The sequence below is a fragment of the Callospermophilus lateralis genome, chromosome 1 (genome assembly GCF_048772815.1).
Source record: "Callospermophilus lateralis isolate mCalLat2 chromosome 1, mCalLat2.hap1, whole genome shotgun sequence".
Classification (NCBI taxonomy): Eukaryota; Metazoa; Chordata; class Mammalia; order Rodentia; family Sciuridae; genus Callospermophilus; species Callospermophilus lateralis.
In genome coordinates, this window is record NC_135305.1 from 176,008,936 (window position 1) to 176,033,093 (window position 24,158).

General features: G+C 34.3%; 1 protein-coding gene across 2 annotated transcripts in view; it reads right to left on the reverse strand.

The window, feature by feature from the left end:
* Capn7 (calpain 7) overlaps nt 1-24,158 on the reverse strand; it is a 37,866-nt gene that overhangs the window by 3,972 nt on the left and 9,736 nt on the right. Inside the window, exons 4-16 of one of the 2 annotated variants that reach the window (XM_076831733.1) lie at nt 24,076-24,143; nt 20,938-21,138; nt 19,110-19,196; nt 15,391-15,517; nt 14,836-14,921; nt 13,009-13,102; nt 11,137-11,283; nt 10,107-10,213; nt 9,268-9,388; nt 4,419-4,563; nt 3,982-4,081; nt 3,563-3,698; nt 2,570-2,645 (exon numbers count right to left, since the gene is read on the reverse strand). In XM_076831733.1, the coding sequence (XP_076687848.1) occupies nt 2,570-2,645; nt 3,563-3,698; nt 3,982-4,081; nt 4,419-4,563; nt 9,268-9,388; nt 10,107-10,213; nt 11,137-11,283; nt 13,009-13,102; nt 14,836-14,921; nt 15,391-15,517; nt 19,110-19,196; nt 20,938-21,138; nt 24,076-24,143 (1,495 nt within the window). The remainder of the gene's footprint in view (nt 1-2,569; nt 2,646-3,562; nt 3,699-3,981; nt 4,082-4,418; nt 4,564-9,267; nt 9,389-10,106; nt 10,214-11,136; nt 11,284-13,008; nt 13,103-14,835; nt 14,922-15,390; nt 15,518-19,109; nt 19,197-20,937; nt 21,139-24,075; nt 24,144-24,158) is intronic. The other variant, XM_076831811.1, reaches the window with a different exon arrangement.

Consider the following 24,158-nt stretch of genomic DNA (forward strand, 5'->3'; position numbering starts at 1 on the left):
TTGTTCTATACAGCATTTATTACTTTTAACTGCCCATATAGTATTCCATCATATGAATATGAAACATTAACTGGTACCATATTAAGAAAATCTGGATATTCAGATTTGTTTTCAATGTTATTACAAACAATGCCAAATGGTACATTCTTTGCTAGTATCATTAATCGAGCCTGATAAATCTTTTTAGGAATTATCTTAGGCATATCAATTATTATATATCACTTAATATTAATGCTGTATATCACTTAGTTTATCTAGGAACAGTGAATATTTATAATATGCTGTATTCAAAAAACTAAACATTTTAGTATCTCAAGTCTCTAATGCTTAAAGGTGGTGTAATCTAGTGAGAAGAGAAAGAATGGCATATCTGTGATCTTGAGCAAGGTTTTTAACCTATGTCTCAGTTCACTCTTCTGTCAGTGGGGAACAAGGCTTCTCTTATATACCTTAAGGTGTTGTGATGAAAATAAAACTGTAAATCTGAAAGTACTCTAAAAGAGTAAAATCACTATAATTAAAAGAGGGTGCACTGTTTTGAAAATATCGAATCATCTTTACTTTTAAGATAAAAATAACAAGCATATTGGAAACTGAAAAGCCATATATATTTTTATACTAGAAACACATGCATGATATTTCTTTTATAATGACCAACCTATGAAAAAATAGCTAGTTTAACTTGGTATTTTTCACTGGGCCTACTATGTGCCATAACCACTCCAGAACCTAGGGAATATTGACTAAGAAGACTGCCTTCCTTCAACACAGTGTAATGGAGAAAATTGCCATATTTTCCCATAATTAAACAAAACACTACTTTATATTTGGTCCCATTTCCCCCATCACTACCCATACCTTTGCACAGTTCACCTTGAAAGAACTGTCAACAATTGCTTCCTTAGATCACATTCTCTTCTTAAATCAATCCACTCAACAGCACCTGTTCTTGTCAAGGTCAACAATGACTGCCAGGATGCCAAATCTCTTCTCCAACCTAATGTTATTTGACCTCTCAAATAGGAAAAGATGCAGCTGTCTACTCTTCCTTTTGAAATTTTTTTTTTTTTTGCTTGCGTTATATCAAACCTCTCTGTTTCATCAGGCACTCTATTCAAATTCTTTTATAGACAAACTGTTACTTTGCTCAACCTCAAGATGTATGAGAATCCAAGGGTCAGGTCCTGGATGTTCAACTCTATTTACAGTTGTGTCCGAAAATAGTTTATTATGTAGTCCTGTCTTCAAAGGTCATTTATATGCCCCTGACTCCTCAGTCTGTACCTCTCATCCCAACCTTATACCTCAAAAATCCAACTGCTCCCATGGGCATCTTTGCTTGGATATCTAATACAGATCTCAAATTTAACAAAAAAAGTGCAGTCATCCTTGATTCCTCTATGCTCCACAAATCAACTCAGGTCCTGACAATGCTACTGAAATTCAAATCTGTCCACTCTTCATCACTACACTTACCACCCCCACCCCAAGCTCAAACCACCATCATTTCTCACATAAATAAAACTGCCTAATTGATTTATCTGCTGCCATTTTTTTGCTTTTTTCCAATATAAAGGATAAGAATGTTCTTTTAAAAAAAAATCAGATCATGTCATTTTCCTGATTAAGACCCTCCAATCGCTTTTCTGTGGCATTACAGAACCTCATATGATTTGAACTCTGCATACCCTTCTGACCTGATACCACACCTACCCATGCTTTTGCCCTGCTCCTAAATCATGCCAATAAGTCCTTTTGCACTTACTGTTCCCTCTGCTTGTAATGCTTTTCCAAGCCTCTGCATGACCGATTCCTTTCTGCTGTTCAGAATTCCTCTTATCCCTTTTCAAAGAGGCCCTGCTTGACCACCCGACTAAAGGAACCAATCAGCTACTAACACATTTAGTTCTTTAACCACAAGTACCTGATTCTTTTTCTTATTACCTATTTCCCCTACTACAATATAAATTCAAGTTTCACCAGTGCTGCTTATGGCCTTATAACAGTTCCTTTTTATCACTTAATAAGTAATTATTAAAAGTGGTTTTCAATGCCTCAGAAGCCCTTTGTAGAAAAATGCCTTTTGCCTGGCAAGTGGGAAAAGTTATCAACAAAATGACACTGGGGTGGGATCTTAACTATGTTCACCAAGCAGAATAGCTGTTAAAGGAGCATGTGGGCAGACAGCAGAGAGGAGTGATACTTAGAGAAGACACTGGTAGAATGGGGAAGCAAGGGCATGGTGTATTCAGGAGTAGCAAGTACCTTCAAGTGAGGACATTGAAAGGCTGGGCAGGAAATATATATGACAGACACATTAAGGCCAGGATATAAAAAGCCCTATAAACCATGCTGAAGAGCTTAGGCTTATATACCAGAATTCATGGAAAACCACAGAACTTTTGGTTAAAGACATGATTTTAAGTATCAGCTACAAAAGCTTGATAGCAATATGCAAAAATACAAAAGTCACAAATTTGGGGGGTCTCTAATTTCTACATATCATCAACATAAACTTGTCATTTTTCATCTTAATCATGTAAATAAAATGTTTAGCTAGTACACATACCTGGGTAATAAACTTTTTTCCCATCAGTCTTGTATACAACCATTGTGATAAATTCTCGATTATTAGCAAAATCATCCTAAAATTTTAAAAAAATTGAGTGTGTTAGGAAACTGGGCTCAAAAATGTTCTTAACATTTAAAAAAGGAAAAAAGAGGCTGGGGTTGTGGCTCAATGGTAGAGCACTCACCTAGCATGCACAAGGCACTGAGTTCAATCCTCAGTATCACATAAAAATAAATAAAATAAAGGTATTGTGTTCATCTACAACTAAAATAAATAATAAAGGAAAAGTATCATTTAAAAGCATTTCTCTGAACTATTCATAAAAAGCATGATGTTTCTAAATTAAACTGTCATTTTAATAAAACACCATACAACATGAAGTATTTCATAAAATTCTAAGATATTGATTATAGTTAGCCATTTTAGAATCAGAACCAATGATTCAACATTTCCAAACCCCCTTTAACACATTTGTAGGTTAACATTTATAAGATCTAAAGTATGTATGATCAACCCCAAATCCTCACTGAAGAACATAGATTTCTTTTCATATTTTTTCTGCAGAGATGATTTTTTTTTCTTTCTTTTTTTGGTACTGAAGATTGAACTCAGGGGCACTTGGCCACTGAGCCATATCCCCAACCCTATTTTTATTTTATTTACCGACAGGTCTCACTAAGTTGCTTAGCGCCACACTAAGTTGCTGAGGTTGGCTCTGAATTTGTGATCCTCCTTTCTCAGCCTCCTGAGCTACTGGGATTACAGGCATGCGTCACCACACCCAGCTTCAGAAATGATTTTTGAACAAGATCTTAAGTGTATGATTATAATGTGTAACTTCCCTCAAAGGAAAATATTCATTTATCTTAGAAGACACAATTTCAGAGCACCAATATAAATTAAACAGGCTGATAATCAAATTATGTATTAATGGTCCAATTCTATTTAGAAGAATTTCAGTATGGGGTGTCAGTTGAAGGATATCAGTACCTTGTCTGTTATGTGTCTGCTAAGCAAAACCCAAACTGCAGCACCCCCTTGTGGACATTGCACCTCCAGTTTGTATTGGGGGTTGTTAGCTAGGCTATAGGCGTCTTTCACAGGTCCTTGCTTAGCATCCCAGGTACTAAAAGATAAAGTAAACAAAGAAGAAAATAGTGATTCAATTTATCACAGAGCTAAAATATAACACTCTTTAAAAAGTATTGTATTTAAAATACAATTAAGCTATCAGATTCTTTGGTTTTATTCTTCTTTACAATTTTTTGGCATAACCAAGAAATAAAACAACTATTATAAGGTGCTCATCTGTGGACATGACAAAAATAAAAGAATGCTATTCCTCCTGAATTAATAATTACATTTCAAATTTAAATGGTGTAGAATACTCTAAAATATGTAAAAGTTACCTGTGAATACATGTTGATTCTTTAAAAAGCCCTGGATTCCAACTCAAATAAATCACATCATAATACTGGCAGAGATCATCCCAGGAAATCCAAAATATTCCTGAAAATTAATGTCTTTGTTAATCTAAAAATATCTTAATGATATATGACTTAAATCAGTTAAGAACATTTCACCTTATTAAAACATGATATCAGCCAAGCAGGGTGGTTCACATCTGTAATCTCAGCTACTCAGGAGAACCACAAATTCAAAGCCAACCTGAGCAACTTAGTAAGACCCTGTCTCAAAAAAAAAAAAAAAAAAAAAAATTAAAAGGGCTGGGGGGTATAGCTCAGTGGTAGAGTACTTGCCTAGCATGCATGATGCCCTGGGTTAGATCCACAGTACTGAAAAATAATTTTTTAATAAATATAAATAAAAAGTAAGACATATTTACCATTATCTATTTTCTGAGCTGTTCGGGGATCAAAGTTCAAATACTTTTGCAACTCTGGAGTCCAGTTTTTTATATCATTTTCACTGTATCTTCCTTTCCAACGTAAATGACTCCAAGGATTTTTCAATTGAATAAATCGAACTCCCTGTATTTTAAAAAAGTGGATAACATTAAGTTGCAAAACAGGTTTAGAATATTATTGGTTTTACCATTCTCTTAATAGGATGAATTTTGAGTATTAATTTTTCCCTTCAAATTAACACTTACCATATCACATATCTGATCAAAATTGTAAATTATTAACTTCCTAGAGCTATATTATAGTCACTAACCAGACATGGTGTTATTTAAATTAAGTAACATTTAAAATTCAGTTCCTTAAAAATTAATCACATTTCAAACGTTCAATGACTATGTGTATAGAAGCTCAGGCACTAGACAGTATAAATAGAGAAAATTCCCATCACTGTAGGACATTTCATCTGAAAGTGATGCCTTAGAGCATCATTTCCTGCCTTTTCAAAGCCTTCTCTATTCTGGCCCCCTTTTGTTTTCCAGTTTTTCCTCTAAACCCATAAAAAATTGTAAATTTGCCTCCAAAGGCATTAGTCCATGCTGTTTTCCTTTGCTGAAGGCCTTTTCCATGTCACCTTCTCTCAGTGAAGACTGAGCAGCAGAAAAGTAGAATAAAATGGGACCAAATGCCAGTTCTACAGGTATATAGGCTCTGGGTGGGTCACTTACATTCCAAGCATGTATTTACTCACATGTAAAATGAGGATTATGATGTGTTCCTATAAGACTTTTGGGAGGATTAAAGGTGATAATAATGCAAACTATCTGGCACTTAGTAGTTTCCTTTTATTATTGTTCCTCTAAACTTTCTAGTGCTGATAATCTATATTATATTAATTTAAAATAGTGCCTTATATTGCTTTCTACTTATACAAATAGACATATGATCAATGAGATCATAAATTCTGAAGTGGTGACACTATTTATTTATTTTTTTTTTTGGTACTGGGGATTGAACTCAGGGGCACTTAACCACTGAGCTACACCCTCAACCCCTATTATCCTTTATCAGAAGTTTCCACTGAGTTTATGGCACAGTTTTCAGGTATGATAAATGCTCCATAAATACTGGATTTATCTACAGAATTGATAACACTAAAAAATAACAGAGCTGATAATTCCAAAAGTATACTTGTCTTACTTCAAGCAGTCCACTAGGAATATCATGCACTTTTATCTGATAATGTCCTAAATCAAACAGGTTGGGGGATATTTAAAATTTTAAAAAAAGAAGAAAAAACTCACATTTCTTTGTTATTCTAAATGATGGTAAATTGTGGCTTGGAGTAGATATGATTTCCAGACATGAGTGATACTCATTTTTCTCAGGCTATATTCCCTAGAAGCTTCAATAATACAATTATTTTCTCAATTTCTTCACCACCACCTGTGCCTCACTACACATCGGTAAACAGACACTTATTTCTAACTCTTCTTTCATAAACCTCATTCTGCATAAGCAGGAAATCTCCATTATTTCAGGACTCTATCAATTTCTGAAAGAGGAACACAAAGGAAAAGAGACTTCTACTAAGCTTTTCAGAGACAGCTTCCAGGTATCAGGGACATTCAAGGATTTAATAGCTGTAGATTTTAAATGCTAAATAGAGAACCAGCAATTCAAAGGGTCCCAAATAGGGAAAGAATTGCTAAAAAATCTTTTTTAAAAAATATGGTTTATGTTGAAACATCCCATTTCCATGGGTTATTTCCAAATAGCAGAAATAGAAAAGCCTTGGAAGATATCAGAAATCCCATGATGAGACATGTCTGGACTGAAAGGCAGCAGTCTGAACCAGAGATGTCCCTCCACAGACAACTATTTATGGAACATTATCTCCAGGAAGAGACATAAAAATGACCCAAGAGAAGAACAGCTGAGACTAAAATGAAGACAAGATCTCAGAATATGTAAGCATGTTAAAAGCAAACAAAAAGGAAAATCTTATTAAGAAAGTCACAAATGATCATGGGTGGCTTTAGTCCAAGACTAAGTCTACCTACAAAAATAAGATTGTAGAGATAAACATTTGATGATATCTGTATGAGACAGACATGGACTTTGATATTGAGGATTGAATCCAGTGGTACTCTACCACTGAGCTACATCCCCAGACCTTTTCTAATTTTGTTTTGTGATAGGGTCCCACTAAGTTGCCCAGACTGGCCTCAAAACTTGTGATCCTCCAGCCTCAGCCTCCTGAGTAGCTACAATTACAGGTATGTACCACCACACCAAGCCAACATGGAAATATTTTAAAGTAGAAGTCAGAATTAAATCAATGTCTCAACATAAAGACAATAAAATCAGCCAAAAAACATCTAAAAAGATCAAGAGGCTGAAGCAAGAAGATCACAAGTTTGAGGTCAGTCCAGGCAAAGTTACGAGAAACTCTGTTTCAAATTAAAATTGAAAAGGGGCTGAGAATGTAGCTCAGTGGTAGAGCGGTAGCTTAGCCATGTGCCAAGCTCCTGCTTCAATACCCAATACTGGGTGGGAGAAGGAAATTCTTCAAATATATACCCAATGAAAGAATACTGGGAAAAACCCTCAAATTTTAATACACATGAAGAATGTTTTAAGGCAAAAATTAACCCTGACTATACAAAGGGCTCACATAAACAAAAGGAAATTGGGACCAACTCCACAGTGTAGGATACCTGCTCAAGCTGGTTAATGTTTTTAATCAGTAACATTCACAACACTGCAGTATAAACGTTGGCATTATTAGAGTGAAGAAACCTGTCCTGGGACCACAGTTTGCTCCACATGTACGTGCTCTAGTACAATGCCACAATCTTTACAGAATCACTAAAACAAGGAATTGAGACACTATGTAACTAATGCTACTTGTTTTTAACTAGAAAGGCAATTCATGGACATTCCTACATTACTGGCATTCAGCAGGTTTTTTTGTTTTGTTTTTTTTTAACAAACTGTTCTGTTTTCAGGTCAAACCACAGTTCCTATTTTTCTCATAAACATATTACCTAGTTTACTTTGGACAATCAGAATAAATCCTGTTATTCAAAGTAAATGATATATCTTTCACAGGAATCTTCCTCAAATTCGAACTTACTTTCCCATTGATTGTTTCATTATCTAAACTTAAAATTTACTTGCCATTATCTCACTACTGGTCACATTCACTAATACCTACTTATCTCACGGTATGTTCTAACAAAAAACACACATGATAGTACTGAACAATAACAACTGTTATTCACAATATTTAACTGGCATTTGTGGGAATTATAATTTGAAGAAAAGCACAAACCTCTCAGCTTATTTAATATCACATAAAATTTGATATTCTTAGCCAATTTTAATGAAATACATAATTTTTATAATGGAACTGAAAAATTTCTGTTGCCTAGTGATGTCTAGCCAACACAATATCAAGGTGCAATTCACTGTTCATTTGTTTGCAACTAAGAAAGCTGAAAGGTTTGTGTTAACCAAAATACTGTATATACAGCTATCACCTTCAGGCTGTATATATATATATCTTTAAAATTGCGATGCCACTGTAGAAAAGCCTCTGTGCTGCCAACTGTATGAAAGTATAGTACAGTATGATACTTGAAAATAAAGGATTACGTTACTGATTAATGTATTTAGTGTATTTCTATCATCATTTTACAGTGTACTTCTACTTATTAAAAAAAAGTTTATGCTGGGGTGGGGTTATGGCTAAGTGGTAGAACACTTGCCTAGCATATGTTAGGCACTGATCCTCAGCACCACATAAAAATAAATAAAGATACTGTGTCCATCTACAACTAAAAAAATTTTTTAAAAAGTTTATGCTGTGTTAGGTTGCAGTAGCCTCATGCATCTCATATTTACCTCATATCTCAAGGGCATCACGTTCTCTCAAATTAAATTAATACGGTGTTTTGTTCATCATGGCCCTAGGAACTATAAGCTATAAGACACAAGCACACAAGTACAATATAGCCTGGTGTGAAGTAAGCAATACCATCCAGGTTTGTATACAGTGATATTTGCATAACAATGATATCATCTAACAACAAATTTCTCAGATTGTATCTCTCATCCTTAAGTGAGTTATGATGGTAATTTAATACGTTCCATTAAAAATAGCAGTCTAACACACAGGGGCACTCTGTTATTGTTGACTGATCTGATTACTATACTTTCTATTATTAATGAACACTTCCTTCATAATCTTTGTATTTTTCCAATGCAAATTTTCAGTTAAAAATAACAACCTAAGAACTAACAAAGTCACATCTGAACACCTAAGCCCCAGTATATAATGACAAAGGGTCTGAAAGGCCTGACAGCACACAAGGACCCCAAGGAAGACAAAGTCCGCTTGCTCACACAAACGAACCCACTGCCAGGTGTCCTTTTCCCAAGCATCTTCCTATTTTTCCTCCTTTCACAAATAGTTACTTGGTGTCTACTCAGCTCTAGCTTATCACTGCAGCTGACCTCAATACCAACATGCAGTCTGGAACTGTGGGGACTGCTTTGTGTTCACCTCAACCTTGAGAATGTTTTAAGGCAAAAATTAACAGAAAGGAAAAGATGTAACAGTGTCTATCCTAACATCAATATCTGTGTTGTCAACTCTCATTTCCCACCTTTAATTCCATAATTCCCAATGGTCAAGTTAATACATAGAATGGTTTAAAAATTCCACCTAAACCATGATTTGTCAGTTTCCAAAAGTCTGATGATCACTGGGATCCTTACAATGTCTTACCAAATAAGAAAATAAGAGAAAAAATTTTAAGGCAAAACCTTGAACTCTCTAATATCCAAAACAGCATATGCATGTGTGGGAACCAGGCCCCACTTCTCTCCTTCAGCTTCAGTCATCATTCCAGTTGATGCAGTAATGAGGACATCACCCTTGTGAAATCTAGAATGACCCCAAAAAGACAGAAATTAAAGGATAACACATTTAGAATTTCAGATCACACCATCTTTCCTTTTAGTTTAGTGGCTAGCATGGAAAATTCTACAAATGTTTTTGTAGAAAACTTTTTAAAAAATGGGCTATCCCTATCACCCCTGAAGAAACTTCAACAAGAAGATATTTTAAAGTCATTATATTATAAATTATATTTCTTTATTTTCAAGACAACAATTTTTAGGCAGACACCTAACAATAAAGAAAAGCAAATGCTAAATTTTTAGTTTATAAATAAGGATGAAGTTGTGAAATACCAAATGCACTTCTTCTACTATTTATCAAATCACGGAACTGTCTAGTTTGCTACTGAATGTGTATTATTGTTTGGATAATGCTCCAGTCCCTACATGTGGACTATCCACTTATAACTTAAATTCTCAGACTTCTCTTTTCCCATCTTTCCTTAAATTGGTAAGTATTTAGTAAGTGCAAAATATTTTTTCCAAGTTATATATCTCCAGATTCAAAAATTTTGGATTATCTACAGTTTGGATTAACTGTGATTATCACTGAGGATAACTGAGGACAGACTGAAGCAAGCACATAAAGTGAAGTCTATTTTAAAGACAATTTCCCTGTTAACTAAAAGTGACAGCTTCTACAATCTCTATTCTAAATAAGACAGCCTCTTTTAATACCAGAAAGAAAAGAAAAATAAGTTTACCTTTGATAAAGCATTCTGAAAGAATTATCCTTGCTGAACGTTTGGCTATCTGAATGCATAGCTATTCTTTCTGGTATCCACCCAGTCAATGCATGAAGATCAATATTCTGCAATATAAACACATTAAGGGATTGTCAAATATTTTTAAACTCTTAAATAAATTCTGAAGGCAACTGTTAAATCTCATTGATTTGGTATAATGACTCTGATAGGGATAATCAGAAAATAGTTAAAAGTTGTTTTCTGCTCTGAGTGTAACAGAAGTGTCTTAACTGGTAAATCTGATAAAAACGCAAAATACATAACAGAAAAAAATGCTTTGATGATGTCATCTACCACCGAGTACATGGTTGCAGGACAGTCATTTCTACTGGTTTACATACATCCCCCTTCTTTCTCTCAAGCTGCACTGGGTAAATTAACAGGCAATGAATTAGAAGACTAAACTAAAAAGTATCTGAAAGACAGAGCAACAGACAAGGAAGAAAGACTACTATGACTTTTACATTCTCCACCTAGCATTATAAAATCCTCAAGAGTGAAGGAAGCCTGGTATTAGGCAGGAAAACCAATCGAGTACAAATAATGGATGATTTTCATGTATCACTTGATTTCATCTTTACAAACCCTGAGAGGGCAATATAATCCTTATATGACAGACACACAAAGAGGCTAAGAAAGGCAAACACCTTTTCCAAGGTCATAAGCTGGTTAGTGTCAAAATTTAAAGTCACATCAATCCAATTTTTGGCTTAAGTTAGTTTATCTCCTACAACTAAAGGATAGTGACACACAGCTCAACATTACAGTTATATTAGAGAAAATCAACACCCTGAACCTTAATTTACACAATGTGCTACCCCTACACAAGAACATATATATCCCCATAATAAGGGGGCTCATCAACATTTCTCAGGGGCTGATACTCTGCTTTCTCTTTTCCCATAAACAAAAACATCTATAACTTTTCAAGTTTAAAATAGTCACATTAAACAAAATAAGTCTGTGCTTGGATCATACTATTACTTACCGAGTTGGATCCTGGGAAGTCATATCCTCCCATAACTTTCATGTATGCTTTTTCTATAAGAGACACCCATAATTCACTTTTGTTGTTGGAATAAGAGCACAGCAATTCTCCCTTATGGTCAACAGGTAACTGGTCATCAATTATTACCTATAGAAAGAGAATAATTTTCTTAGGTGAAACAAAATATCTGAAAATCCTATCAAGGAAAAAAAACTTTCAATATAGATAAAAGGCACAGTCTGTTTATTATTAAGATGATGACAGTTTCAGGCTTCTAGAATCCTAGTCAATTTTAAAATGTTGGGTTTTTGCTGTTGTTTGGTGAGGGGAGATGCTGGGGATTGAATCTAGGACCTTAGTATCTAGGTGAGTGCTCTATCACTGAGCTACATTCCCAGCAAAATTGATCATTTTAATATGGTGTCTTATAAGCTTAACCTGTCAGGTAAGCCACTGGTTAACATTTCATAAAACTACAAATAAAATTATTAGAAATCCTAAAATGTAATTATATTTAAATAATTTTAAAAGGACCCCACCATTAAGATAAGTAACACTGTTATCTGCCATTGTATTCTAAACCTGTAAAAAGACTATTATCTTACATAGTTGTAAAAGTAGAAAAGTACAGCTAAAAAATATGTATAAATAACAGGAAATAAACACCACAAAGATACAGTATGTAATTCTTATTAAGTTTAGAAGACAAGGGGATAAGAAGAATTTTGATTGAAGACTAACAGAGAAGATTATGCACTGCATTTTGAATAAGGTACAATTTTAGAAATTACACTAACATGAAGCGGTAAACCAGTTTGTTGTTCTTGTGGTGGTGGAGCTGCTGCTGCTGCTGCTGTTAGGTAAGTGCTAACACGGAGCTATATCTCCAGCCCTACGATTCCACTTTGAAAGATTTTTCAAACATGAGGTTAATTTAAGAAATACAGCTCAGAAAAACATTCTCAAAAAAAAAAAAAAAATTTTGTTTTTTAAGTAATCTGCTAGAGTGGCTCTTTAAGGGTGCTCCCAGACAACAGCCATCAGCATCACAAGGAACTTGTTAAATGCAAATTCTGGTCTCAACCCAGATCTACTGAATCAAGAACTCTAGGTGTAGGGCCCAGCAATCTAGATTTTAATAAGCCCTCCAGGTGATTCTGTGCACACTAAAATTTGAGAATTACTGAGCTGGAGAGTAATGACTTTCAGACCGGAATCACCAGGGAATCTCATTAAAATGTAGATTCTCATTCAGTAGGTTTGAGGTGAGGCTTGAAATTCTGCAATTCTACCAAGCTCCCAGTTAATGCTGAGGTTGATGCTAGAAAATCATGACAATGCAAGGCCCTTAAGTTATGTATATTTCACAAAAGAAAATTTAGAAACTTCTTCCATCATCTTATGGTTACAAACTCTTCCTCACCTAACAGACTTAGCTTGTCTGATTCCCTTTTATTAAAAAAATTACAAACTCTCAAAGTTTATTTTAAGCATTAATGATCTTTAGAGTTCAATGTTACTTACTGGAACTTTGCATAAATTTTCTTAGAACCACTTTTTAAAAAAGTGTGTGTGTGTGGTGGGGGTGGGTACGACTATAAGACAAGCCAAGGCAGACATATATGAAGAATACATGAGTCCAGGAGTCTGACACCAGCGTGGACATCATAGTGAGACCCTATCTCAAAACAACCCCCAGACTATTTTTCATGGATTTTATTTTTCATTATTAGCATGTGACACTATTGGGAGTAACATATATAAAAATCACAGACTCGAAATCAACTAAACTGACTTTTAAAATGTTTACACAGAACATTTCTTAATTGCTTCCACTCAGATTCAAAAGTATGTAAGGGAAGAGACATTCACCTTCCTGGGGACGCCATTGAGATGAAGTTTTACCATATACTTTCCGCATGGATTGTACTCTGGTTCACCATCCTTATTCTGGGGATAAATTATGCTTTGTAAGGAAAATATTAAAATAATAATATTAATATTCAATATCAACTACTATATAAGATATTCCATTTAAACATATCCCAGACATTTGTTATTGTCTTACCAATTTTATAAAATTGTATAAAAATTATTTTTATACAATTTTATAAAAATATAATATTTTCCTATAATATAACATTTTCCTATAATAGGCCTAGACAAAGAATTTCACTCTAATCGAAGGGCTCACTTACTATAAGTAAATTTAGGAATGTATTTTATAAGATCATAAAATAGGGCATACATTTTACAACATTCTGAAAAATCCTTAATTTTTAACTATACACTTTAATAAAGCACCAAGTGGATATATTTTAAGGCAGTTAAAATAATCTTTTACCACTGAGGTAAAGAAAAGAAGACCATTTCAACTAATAACAAAGGTAGTAAGTATAATGCTGATAAGCTTACATAAAATTATACCACAAAATACTTCTAAAAACTCTCTATCAGTTTTCTTTTAAAATAAATTTGGGCCAAATCACTCATACTGCAAATTATTTACTTAGTATGGCAAACAGATGAAATTAAAGTCTATCTAATTATCTTTGTATTTTTGGGATTTAACACACAAAAACCACTCAAGAAAAACTGGATGAAAGTTGAGGGTATAGCTTAGTTTGGAGAGTGTTTGCCTCATTTGTATAAGGCTCTGGGCTCTAATCCCTAGCACCACCAAAAAAAAAAAACAAAAAAAAAAAAAAAAAAAAAACTGGATGAAAAAATTATGTTTAATAATTTTTACAATGAATGAGTTTAAGCTAATATAACATTTAAACTAAAAGTATTTCAGAAACACTTCAGAACATTCTGAAACAGTTCTTGTCAATAGAAAAATATGCCATTTTGTATTTTCTAGTATCAAGATTAAAAATACCCACTTTAATGATTTTAATAAATTTTGTTAAACCATACATATTATTACATCACATACTCTATACAAAAATTTGAGGTATTTTCCAATTTTCCCTTTTTTGTGTGTTAAATTTTCAAAATCTTGGGCTGGGGATGTGACTCAAGCGGTAACGCGCTCGCCTGGCATGCCCAGGGCGCCGAGTTCGATCCTCAGCACCACATAAAATAAAGATGCTGTGTCCACCGAAAACTTAAAAACAAATATTTAAAAAAAAATTCTCTCTCTCTCTCTCCTCTAAAAAAAAAAAAAGAATTTCAAAATCTCAAGTCATTTTATACTTGTAGCCCATCTTAATTCAGACTAACCCATTTAAGTATTCAAAAGCCATATGTGGCTAGTGGCCACCTTACTGCACAGTACAATTACAAAGTGTCATAAATATAATGTGATTTTACTTTGACTTCATTTCAAAACATTTATTCCATTTATATTTTTTAACTACATATGCACATGTACTAATTGCTTTAGCATATCTTTCCATCTATATGAATCATTTGCAAAAGGGTCATAATATTCTTGTGATAGGCCTTACTAGGCCTAAGTTTGTAATATCTGGTTAAGAAACAATTATATGAGGGCTGGGGATGTGGCTCAAGTAGTAGCGTGCTTGCCTGGCATATGCGGGGTGCTGGGTTCGATCCTCAGCACCACATAAAAATAAAGATGTTGTGTCCACTGAAAACTAAAAAATAAATATTTAAAAAAAATTCTCTTTTAAAAAAATATGAACATTAAAAAAAAGAAACAATTATATGAAAAGGGAAAAATCAAAATTTTACCTGGTAATCAACTTCTTATTAAATCTTCTTTCATAAGCTGCACTGATAGCCAATGATGCCACAAAGGAGCAATCTGATACTATTGTCTGTTAACAAGAACAATGTATAATATGTTTTCATTCATATATCACAATAGCTTAATATTTATTCAATGCACCCAAAATTTGATTTTTTCTTCTTGAGTGTTGTTAGGAAAATTACAGAAATATCAAGTTGTTAACTCATAAATTCTACTCACACAAATCCTAGTAAAGTATTTCAATAAAGTTAATTTAGAATAATTAGATATTTAAGTAGTAAAAACCTTTTATATCTATTCCCTATCAAAGGCAAAATTCAGAATCTCAAGTTTCTCATCTACAAACATGAGCATCCATAAATGCTCAAAAATTTATTCACAGTTACAAATTATCTCAATCTTTAAATGCACTGAATAAGTAACTGTTCCAATTATACTTATGCATAAGAATACATAAAATCTAGGGAAAAAAATCCATATTTAAATTTTCTTAAAATGCTAACTTGCACATAAAAGTAGACAAAATAAATGTATACCTGCTTTATGCTAAAACTGGACACAGTATATATCATTGTTGGATTGTTGGTGAGATCTTCTGGTCGTACCCATTTGGAAAATGTAGTTTTTTGTTTAGGTGATAATGGTAGCTTGCCCAATCTATCACTGAGATAATAAATAAATAAATAAACAAACAAACAAACAAACAAACCTAAAAAAGATGACTTAAAGCCAAAATTAAATATCCTACAGAGTATATTTTTTCTCTTTGGTATAGTGATTATATATCTATACTTATATCTTCCTAACATAACTCTCTAGTCTCAATCTGGCTCTTTACCTTGAGTCCAGACAACCTGAACATCCTCAACTAAATAAATATACATAAATAACTGCAAAGCTAAATTAAATTTGTTTATATGTACTTTAAAAATATAATTTAAAAGTTTAGTTTGAAATGCTTATGTTCAAGAAATTCAGAAATAAAATGTCGCCATGACAACAGTATAAGCTAATTCATTCAAAAGACCCTAGGAAGCTACAAAGCCTTAACCTGGGTCTTGAACTCCTCTCTGCAAGGCTAATTGAAAGTAGCTAATTTACTAAGTATCAGTTCTGTGCCAAGCATCCTCGAAACAACTCTATTAAAAATAGTTCTGAAATAGGCTTAAAGTGATTAACACCAAGGTCATGTAGCTAACGAAGAGTACAACTGCATTTAAACCAAGTTGGTGCCAAATCCACCATTCTTACCCATTACCCTCTACTTGCTCTGTGCTGTAATATTTCTCCAAAACTGGTGTACGGCACCAAATAAGAACTTACCTTTTCCCAAACCTTTTCCAGAGGAAGAATGACAAATCTTTGGATTTCAAAAGATTTCTCGATTATTATTATTTTTTTAGTATGTTCTCCATAAATATTTGTTTGAGTTGTAATTCACAACGAAAGAAAAGAATGTGAAAGGTATATTTCTACTTGTTGTTCTCCTTCACAAGCATTATTCAAGATCAATACACTACCAAATTGGGATTTCAGACACTTGACAGCTCTTCCTTTCATTTCTGATTCTTCTCTATACATATTGCTTATCTTTTTTTATTGGTTGTTCAAAACATTACAAAGCTCTTGACATATCATATTTCATACATTAGATTCAAGTGGGTTATGAACTCCCATTTTTACCCCAAATACAGATTGCAGAATCACATTGGTTACACATCCACATTTTTACATAATGCCATATTAGTAACTATTGTATTCTGCTACCTTTCCTATCCTCTACTATCCCACCTCCCCTACCCTCCCATCTTCTCTTTACCCCATCTACTGTAATTAATTTCTCTCGTTTTTTTTCCCATTCCCCTCACAGCCTCTTATATATAATTTTGTATAACAATGAGAGTCTCCTTCCATTTCCATGCAATTTCCCTTTTCTCTCCCTTTCCCTCCCACCTCATGTCTCTGTTAAATATTAATCTTTTCCTCCTGCTCTTCCTCCCTGCTCTGTTCTTAGATGCTCTCATTATATCAAAGAAGACATTTGGCATTTGTTTTTTACGGATTGGCTAGCTTCACTTAGCATAATCTGCTCTAGTGCCATCCATTTCCTTGCAAATTCCATGATTTTGTCATTTTTTAGTGCTGCGTAATACTCCATGGTGTATAAATGCCACATTTTTTTTATCCATTCATCTATTCAAGGGCATCTGGGTTGGTTCCACAGTCTAGCTATTGTGAATTGTGCTGCTATGAACATCGATGTGGCAGTATCCCTGTAGTACGCTCTTTTAAGGTCTTCAGGGAATAGTCCAAGAAGGGCAACAGCTGGGTCAAATGGTGGTTCCATTCCCAGCTTTCCCAGGAATCTCCATACTGCTTTCCAAATTGGTCAAAGATTTCTGGATTATATAAGGTCTATGATATGCAAACATGACATTCTGTTTTCAAAGAATGCTGATAGATACTAAGAGAAAGGATTTTGGAGTCAGGTATGACTTGCAAATTTTGGCCAAAGTATTATTTTCTTCATTGCTGGACAAATCTAGACTTTTAATAAGCCAATGTTGGTTGTAAATCTCTGAGTAGAATACGGCATACACCATTTCTTAAACTTTTCTGATCATTATCTCACAGAACTTCTGGTGTTACAGGCTTGGTGCCTGTGTAATATTAGGAGCTGTTTATAAATAGAGATCTAACTCAATTTAGAGGAGCTTAAAGATCACCATCATAAATTCTGAGGGGAAAATTTAAGACTACTTCAAACTTACAATAGAGAAATCGAAGATTCCTGAGGTGAAATCATGAAAGTCTAAAATTTTTTAAAAATATGTGAAACATGTAGCCAAATTATTATAATTTAGTACTTATTAAAATAAGTATTTTTCTATCAGTTAACCCTTATATACACCTACATAGTGCTTGCTATATTATAATAAGCACCACTCTAAGTGCTCTGTATTTTAGTAACTCTTTTAATCATCACAGTATCCATGAGGTAGGTTCTATTATTATCCTCAACTTTCATAGATGAGAAAACAGAGATTTAACTTATCCAGCATCTCAGGAATTCAAACTGGAACGTTTGTCTCTAAAATCTGTGCTCTTAACATCAAAGCTATTAAAGCTTCTAAGATACAAGGATTCCTTAGACTCCAATTATTACTAGCATCTCACAGTTGGTTGCCACAGGGAAAAATTAGGTTGACTTATTAGCAGTCAGATATCTAATTCTTGGCCATTTAAGAATAGCAAAACACTGGAAAATGAAAAGCAGCCCTATTGTTCTATTTTTTTAATTTATAATATTGTAAGCATTTTTCCTATATTTTTAAAAAGACTTTTTATTTGGGTAGCATATATATTTATGGATGTACCATTATTGAATTATTGCCATAGCCCTAAATATTTTGTCTCAATTTTTTTGCTCTAACAGATGCTTTTGTAAGGGTCTTATGTTTTCTCTCATACTGTTGAAGCAAGTGAGAAAAAAGGAAAAACTGGTATGTAGATTGGGGAATCTCACGAAAACAGAAGGAAGATGAGGAGAGTAGAGGAAGGGGGTCAGGAGGATAGAGGAAGAGAAGGAAAGGCGAGACACTTGGAAACAAAACTGACCGCTGGTATGCATGCACCAATATGTAATGACAAATCCTACTATTATGTATAATTATAATATACCAAGTTTTTAAAAAAGATTCTTTAATGAATGCGCTTACAACATACACCTTTGAACTAAATATTGATTTCATTAGGACCAGAAGCTGGGGAGTCCTGAACGGAGCAATATTTTTAAGGTTCTTGACAAACTGCCATTGACCTTTCTGAAAAGCTGTGTCAATTTCATACCTTTTATAACTCTTCCTTAAGTTGGATCCTTTTAGTAAACAATGATACCGTTATTCTGTGCCACTTTTCCATTCAATTCTTTTACTGGCTTGTATTTCTGTTGTGATTCAATCAGCCAACGGGACAACTGTTACTGAGTACTTACTTTGTGCCAGACCTGTACTAGTCACTATGAGTATGTTTGTTAGGTCAAAGGAAGTCAACATAAGCCATGACAAGGGAACTGAAAACAAAGGGCTCCTACTGTTATCTCACCTCTTTCCCACAGACACATCGCCAAACAATTTTCCTTATTAAAAATTTTAGTTACAAGCCTATGAATTAAATCAAATTTCAGAGAACTAATACAGTACTGACATTTTTAAAAATGGCCTTGAAAGTAAAAATTACAACAGTGCTTACTTACCAAAAAGGCATTGGGTAAGCAAAACGTTCCCTCAGATCAACACTCATGAAAGGAACATATTCTATACCATTTATTTTTGATGTTGTCCTATAAAACACAATAAAAAAAATCCAAGGTAAATGTTCAAGTCTACCTTAATCATAATCTTACTTCTAAAATTTAAATGACAAGGTATAGTACTACATTGAAATTAAACTGACACCTCATGTTGTTAAATATATTTGGACAAAATTTTCATAAAATAATTAAATATCACAAAAAAAATAATGCAATTCAATTTAATGAGAGTTTTCTTTAAAGACTTAACATCCCGGGACTGGGGTTGTGGCTCAGTGGGAGAGCACTAGCCTAGCATGTGTGAGGCACTGGGTTCGATCTTCAGCACCACATAAAAATAAATAAATAAAGGTATATTGTTCATCTACAACTAAAACACATTAAAAAAAAAGACTTAATATCCCACTGGGTTTGTTCCCCAGCACCACATAAAAATAAATTAATAAAATAAAGGTATTGTGTCCATCTACAACTACAAATATTTTAATAACTTTATTTATTTATTTTAATGTGGCGCTGAGGATCGAACCCAGCATCTCACACATGCTACGGGAGCGCTCTAAAAAAAGACTCAACATCCTTCACAACAAAACTTCAGTGTCAAGTAGGCACAGTGGAACACTCCTGTAATCCTAGAAAATTGGGAGGCTGAGGTAGGAGGCTTACAAGTTCCAGGCCAGCCTCAGCAACTCAGTGAGACCCTGTCTCAAAAATTAAAAAGGGTTAAGGATGTGGCTCAGTGGTTAATCACCCCTGGGTTCAATCCCTTTACCAAAACAAAAACAAAATAAAACAAAAACCTCCCAAAACCAGTGTCAAGATAGGCCTTTCTAGAGGTGATGAAAGTCTCCTTTTTGTCCCTTAACAGGACATAGAGCTAATTCTATACTAAGCCTAAAGTTATTTTGAAATCTAAAAAATATAGATAGCATTTACAATTCTGAAAAAATATGCTCTCCTCAATTTTCTGGTTATGGGAATGTGGAATAGGTAGTGGAAGAAGAAAGTGTTACAGGTATCAGGTATGGTCTGTTGATAAAGAAGGTTTGAGTAGCTTTGCATATTTTCTCCTTGTTTTGTATACACACATGTTTGCATATGTTAACTATGTACTTCCTGTGTCTCCTTTGAGAATAACACAATGGCTCAAAGATTTATCTAACCTACACTGCTTCAGCAGGTAGTCCAGGGTTTCCACATTACTGTGTTTCACACTTTTAATATGCCCTGAGTCTGCTTTCAGGGACACTGAGCTGTCTATCTAGACCAGAGGTGTGGAAATGCTTTTTGTAAAGGGCTGGATGGAATACAATGTAGGTTTTGTGGTTTCTGTCAAACATATTCTTCTGTTTCATTTTCTTAAAAAGAAAAAAAGAACTGAAAAACTATTCATAGCTCAAGACTTCTATTTGCTGGCCTAGAGTGCTATTTCAACATAACATTTTTCCCCCATTAGGGCTTTAGTTACAAAGTTACATAGACTATCATACTCTGCCATAGGTTTGTTTTGCTCCTTAACCTTTAGGACTCAATTTTGCAAAATGCCAGGACTTACAGAAAAACACATTATGTCTAGTAAAAAAATGTCAAATACAAAGATATATTAGAACCAATAAATTTTAATAATTTCAAGTTGTGACTCTAATTTGCATTTATATTACAACATATAACAAAAGTCTGAATACAATTCAGCAAACCTAATGAGAGTAAAATTGCCTGCATCGAGATGTTAACAAAATTCTTCATTGCAATGAAGTATAAATGGTTTTACCTGAGCACTTCTATTTCTTCCGCTGTGTATCTCTGTCCTTGTGCATCACATGACTGTGGACTTATGAATGGCTGAGGTTTATCAAGGAATGGATTAGGTCCTAATGGAAAATGTGTTCTCACTGGTGGTGGCTTTGGTTTATTACTTGTGGACTTGATCTTGCAAAATGGTTTTGTCAAAGGCTCACTCAATGCTTCTGCTCTATAACAGAGGTGCACATACACACACACAAAAAAAAAAGTTCTAGTTTTTCTTTTCAAATTAAGCCTTTAGGAAATAAAATTTACTCCAAGAACTGTCAAGCACCCCAATGGAAAACTGGTATATAAAATTTGTACATAGTAGTCAAATTTTAACTACTTAAACTAATCCCTTGTAAATATTTAAGTAAATATTTTTGCAAATAATATTCAATTGTCAACATCAATTGAACACTTACACCAGATACTATGCAAGGTAAGGAGTATACAAGAATGTATAAAACAATCTGTACCCTAAAGATGTTCATGGTTTCCCACAGGAGAAAAAGAACTGCATCAAAATGACAGATGCCAAGAAAGAAGTATGTGCATAACAGAAATTACAGATTTTCTGATTGAGAAGAGAGGCTGAATAAGGGAAGGTTGCTTTGAATCAATGCCTGAGCCCCAGAATTATTCACCTAGGGAGTAAGCTTTTTTTTTTTTTTTTTTTTTAATAAACAATTCAGCAAACCTAACGAGAGTAAAATTACCTGCATCGGTAAGTAAAATTGCCCTTTTTTTTGGCGGGGGGAGGGTAGTATTGGGTATTGAACTCTGGGATGATCTCAACTGAGCTACATCCTCAGTCCTTTTTACTTTGAGACAGGGTCTCACTAAGTTAACAAGGCTGGCCTTGAACTTGCAATTATCTTCCTTCAGCCTCCCAGGTAGCTGGAATAACATGCATGTGCCACTGTACTCAGTAAGAAAGGATTCTTACTGAGCATGTACAAAATGTGCAGAATTATGAAATAGCAGAGAGAGTTGAGGTAATTTCAAGAAAATGGATACAGCCCTTAAAAAAGGTACAAACGAGAGGCAGCAGGTGATGAGACAAGAGGAAGGCAGGGCTTGGCTTACAGAACGCCTACATGATATGCAAGTGAATTTTGACTTTCTTCTGTCAAAGAACAAGGTAAAAAATAAAAGTTCTTAACCTAAAACCCATATATAAACTTCTAGAGTCCTGTGAACACTCAGCCAGACACAGAGGCGCACACCTGTGATCCCAGCAGCTTGGGAGGCTGAGGCAGGAGGATTTCAAGTTCAAAGCCAGCTTCAGCAAATTAGTGAGGCCTTAAGCAACTTAGCAAGACCCTGTCTCTAAATATAATATAAAATGGGCTGAAGACGTACTCAGTGGTTAAGCATCCCTGGGTTCAATCCTCAGTACCAAAAAATAATAAATAAATAAAATAATCTTGTGAATACTATGAAATTACATGTTAAAAAATGCTTATGTACATTTTCCTACAAAATGGACTGATAATTTTCAACAGATCCTCAAAAGAACCCATGACTGTCGCGTACATACACCCTTTGCTTAGAAGATGCACTTGGGAACACTGGATGATGGGTTATCTACACATGTGGAGAGCAGTGACAGTGACTGGGAGACCAGTGTCTGAGATTGGGGTCCCTTATGACTTCATGGCTGTGGCATGCTTGGTGACTGGGAAAGTTTCTATGCAAAGGTGTTGGATGCCCAGTTGCTATGGCAATGCTCTCTGTGAAGAGACTCTGTTCAAGACTCTTCTCAGCTTTGACCTAATTATCAGGCACACAGCTCCTGGGAATGAAGGAGCTGCCTTGCTAAAATAATCACAATGTTTCACCAGTTATGCTGCTCCTGCATCTGCCTGCAAATTAGGACTTTGAGAGCTGCACAATGCTCCTAACATTGCATATTGCAATTGTTGAATGTAACTGAGGAAATAGCTGCTTAATATTGCTAACTCTGTAACTTTCATGAATACAAAGAATAATGCTTGCATAGTCTTTAATCTGATTAATGAGATATATATAACAAAGACAGCTGGTGTCATTCTTTAGACCTGCTTCTCCATCAGAGAGCAGTGCTCCACCTGATCCCAGCTGTTTTATCTTCAAAATCTGCATGTGTGACTCTTTATTTTTTCCAATCTCCCATCACCCCTCGCCGGAACCTGCTAGTTTGGCAGCGATGGTCACAGCATATACAGGTAATAAAAGTAGGCTAAGATTCTGACTGGTGAAAGAAGTCAAGATGGAAAAGACAACTATGTGTCAAATGCTCATTTTCAAGAATTTATGGAAACAAACTAAAGGTTGATGGTGATGAGGAAAATAGGAATTATTGATATACCTCAATTAAAAAACTGAAAATTATATAGCTATTCAGAGTTCAAAAGGAAATAGTTTAATAATTCATAAAAGCAATCTCCATCCTTTTCCTTTATCTACAACCCTCTTTCAAAAGGTATAATTATCTTGTGCAAATCTACTCATTCTTTCAACAGGTATCTAATGAGCACACACTATGTGTCGGGTGAGGTGCTTGGTGATAGCACTGAACTTATATTTAGGGAATAAGCATTCAAAGAGACACATACATTAACAACAAATAGGATAAACTTGTGTATTTCAGTTTAGAAAGAGTGTGGGAAAGAATTTTTAAAGAGAATAAGCAGGATAAAGTGCTGGGGAAGATTTGGTTTTAAATATAATAGATAGTGCTGGCCTCACTGAAAAGTTGATATTTGAGCTCGAGGTGAAAGAGCTACATATATGGCATAATTTGGGGAATGAGTATGGCTAAAAGCAGGATTGTTCTCAACCTATATTTTTCAGTAGCTCTAGGTTTTCTGAAAGTATTCCTCTTTGGAAGTTTCTCATTGTAAGTATCAGTCATTTCTGCACTCTGTATATAAAAAACTAAAAACACTTCTTGACTGATTAACTGGTTATTTCTTGAGTTTAAAGCAAAGAACTAGAGGAATAAGGTAGGACATCTGGATCTCAGTTTAAACAAAGGTTTTTTACTATGACCTCTACCATTCATTAAGATAAATATTTTATGTAATAAGTAACAAACCACATTCTATCTAGGATAAGAACTTGAGAGACCAAAACTCACCTATCTAGTGCTTGTCGAGCCAACTGTTTCAGTTTATTTTGCAAGGTTTTATCAGCAGTTTCATAAGACTTAAGAGAAAAAAG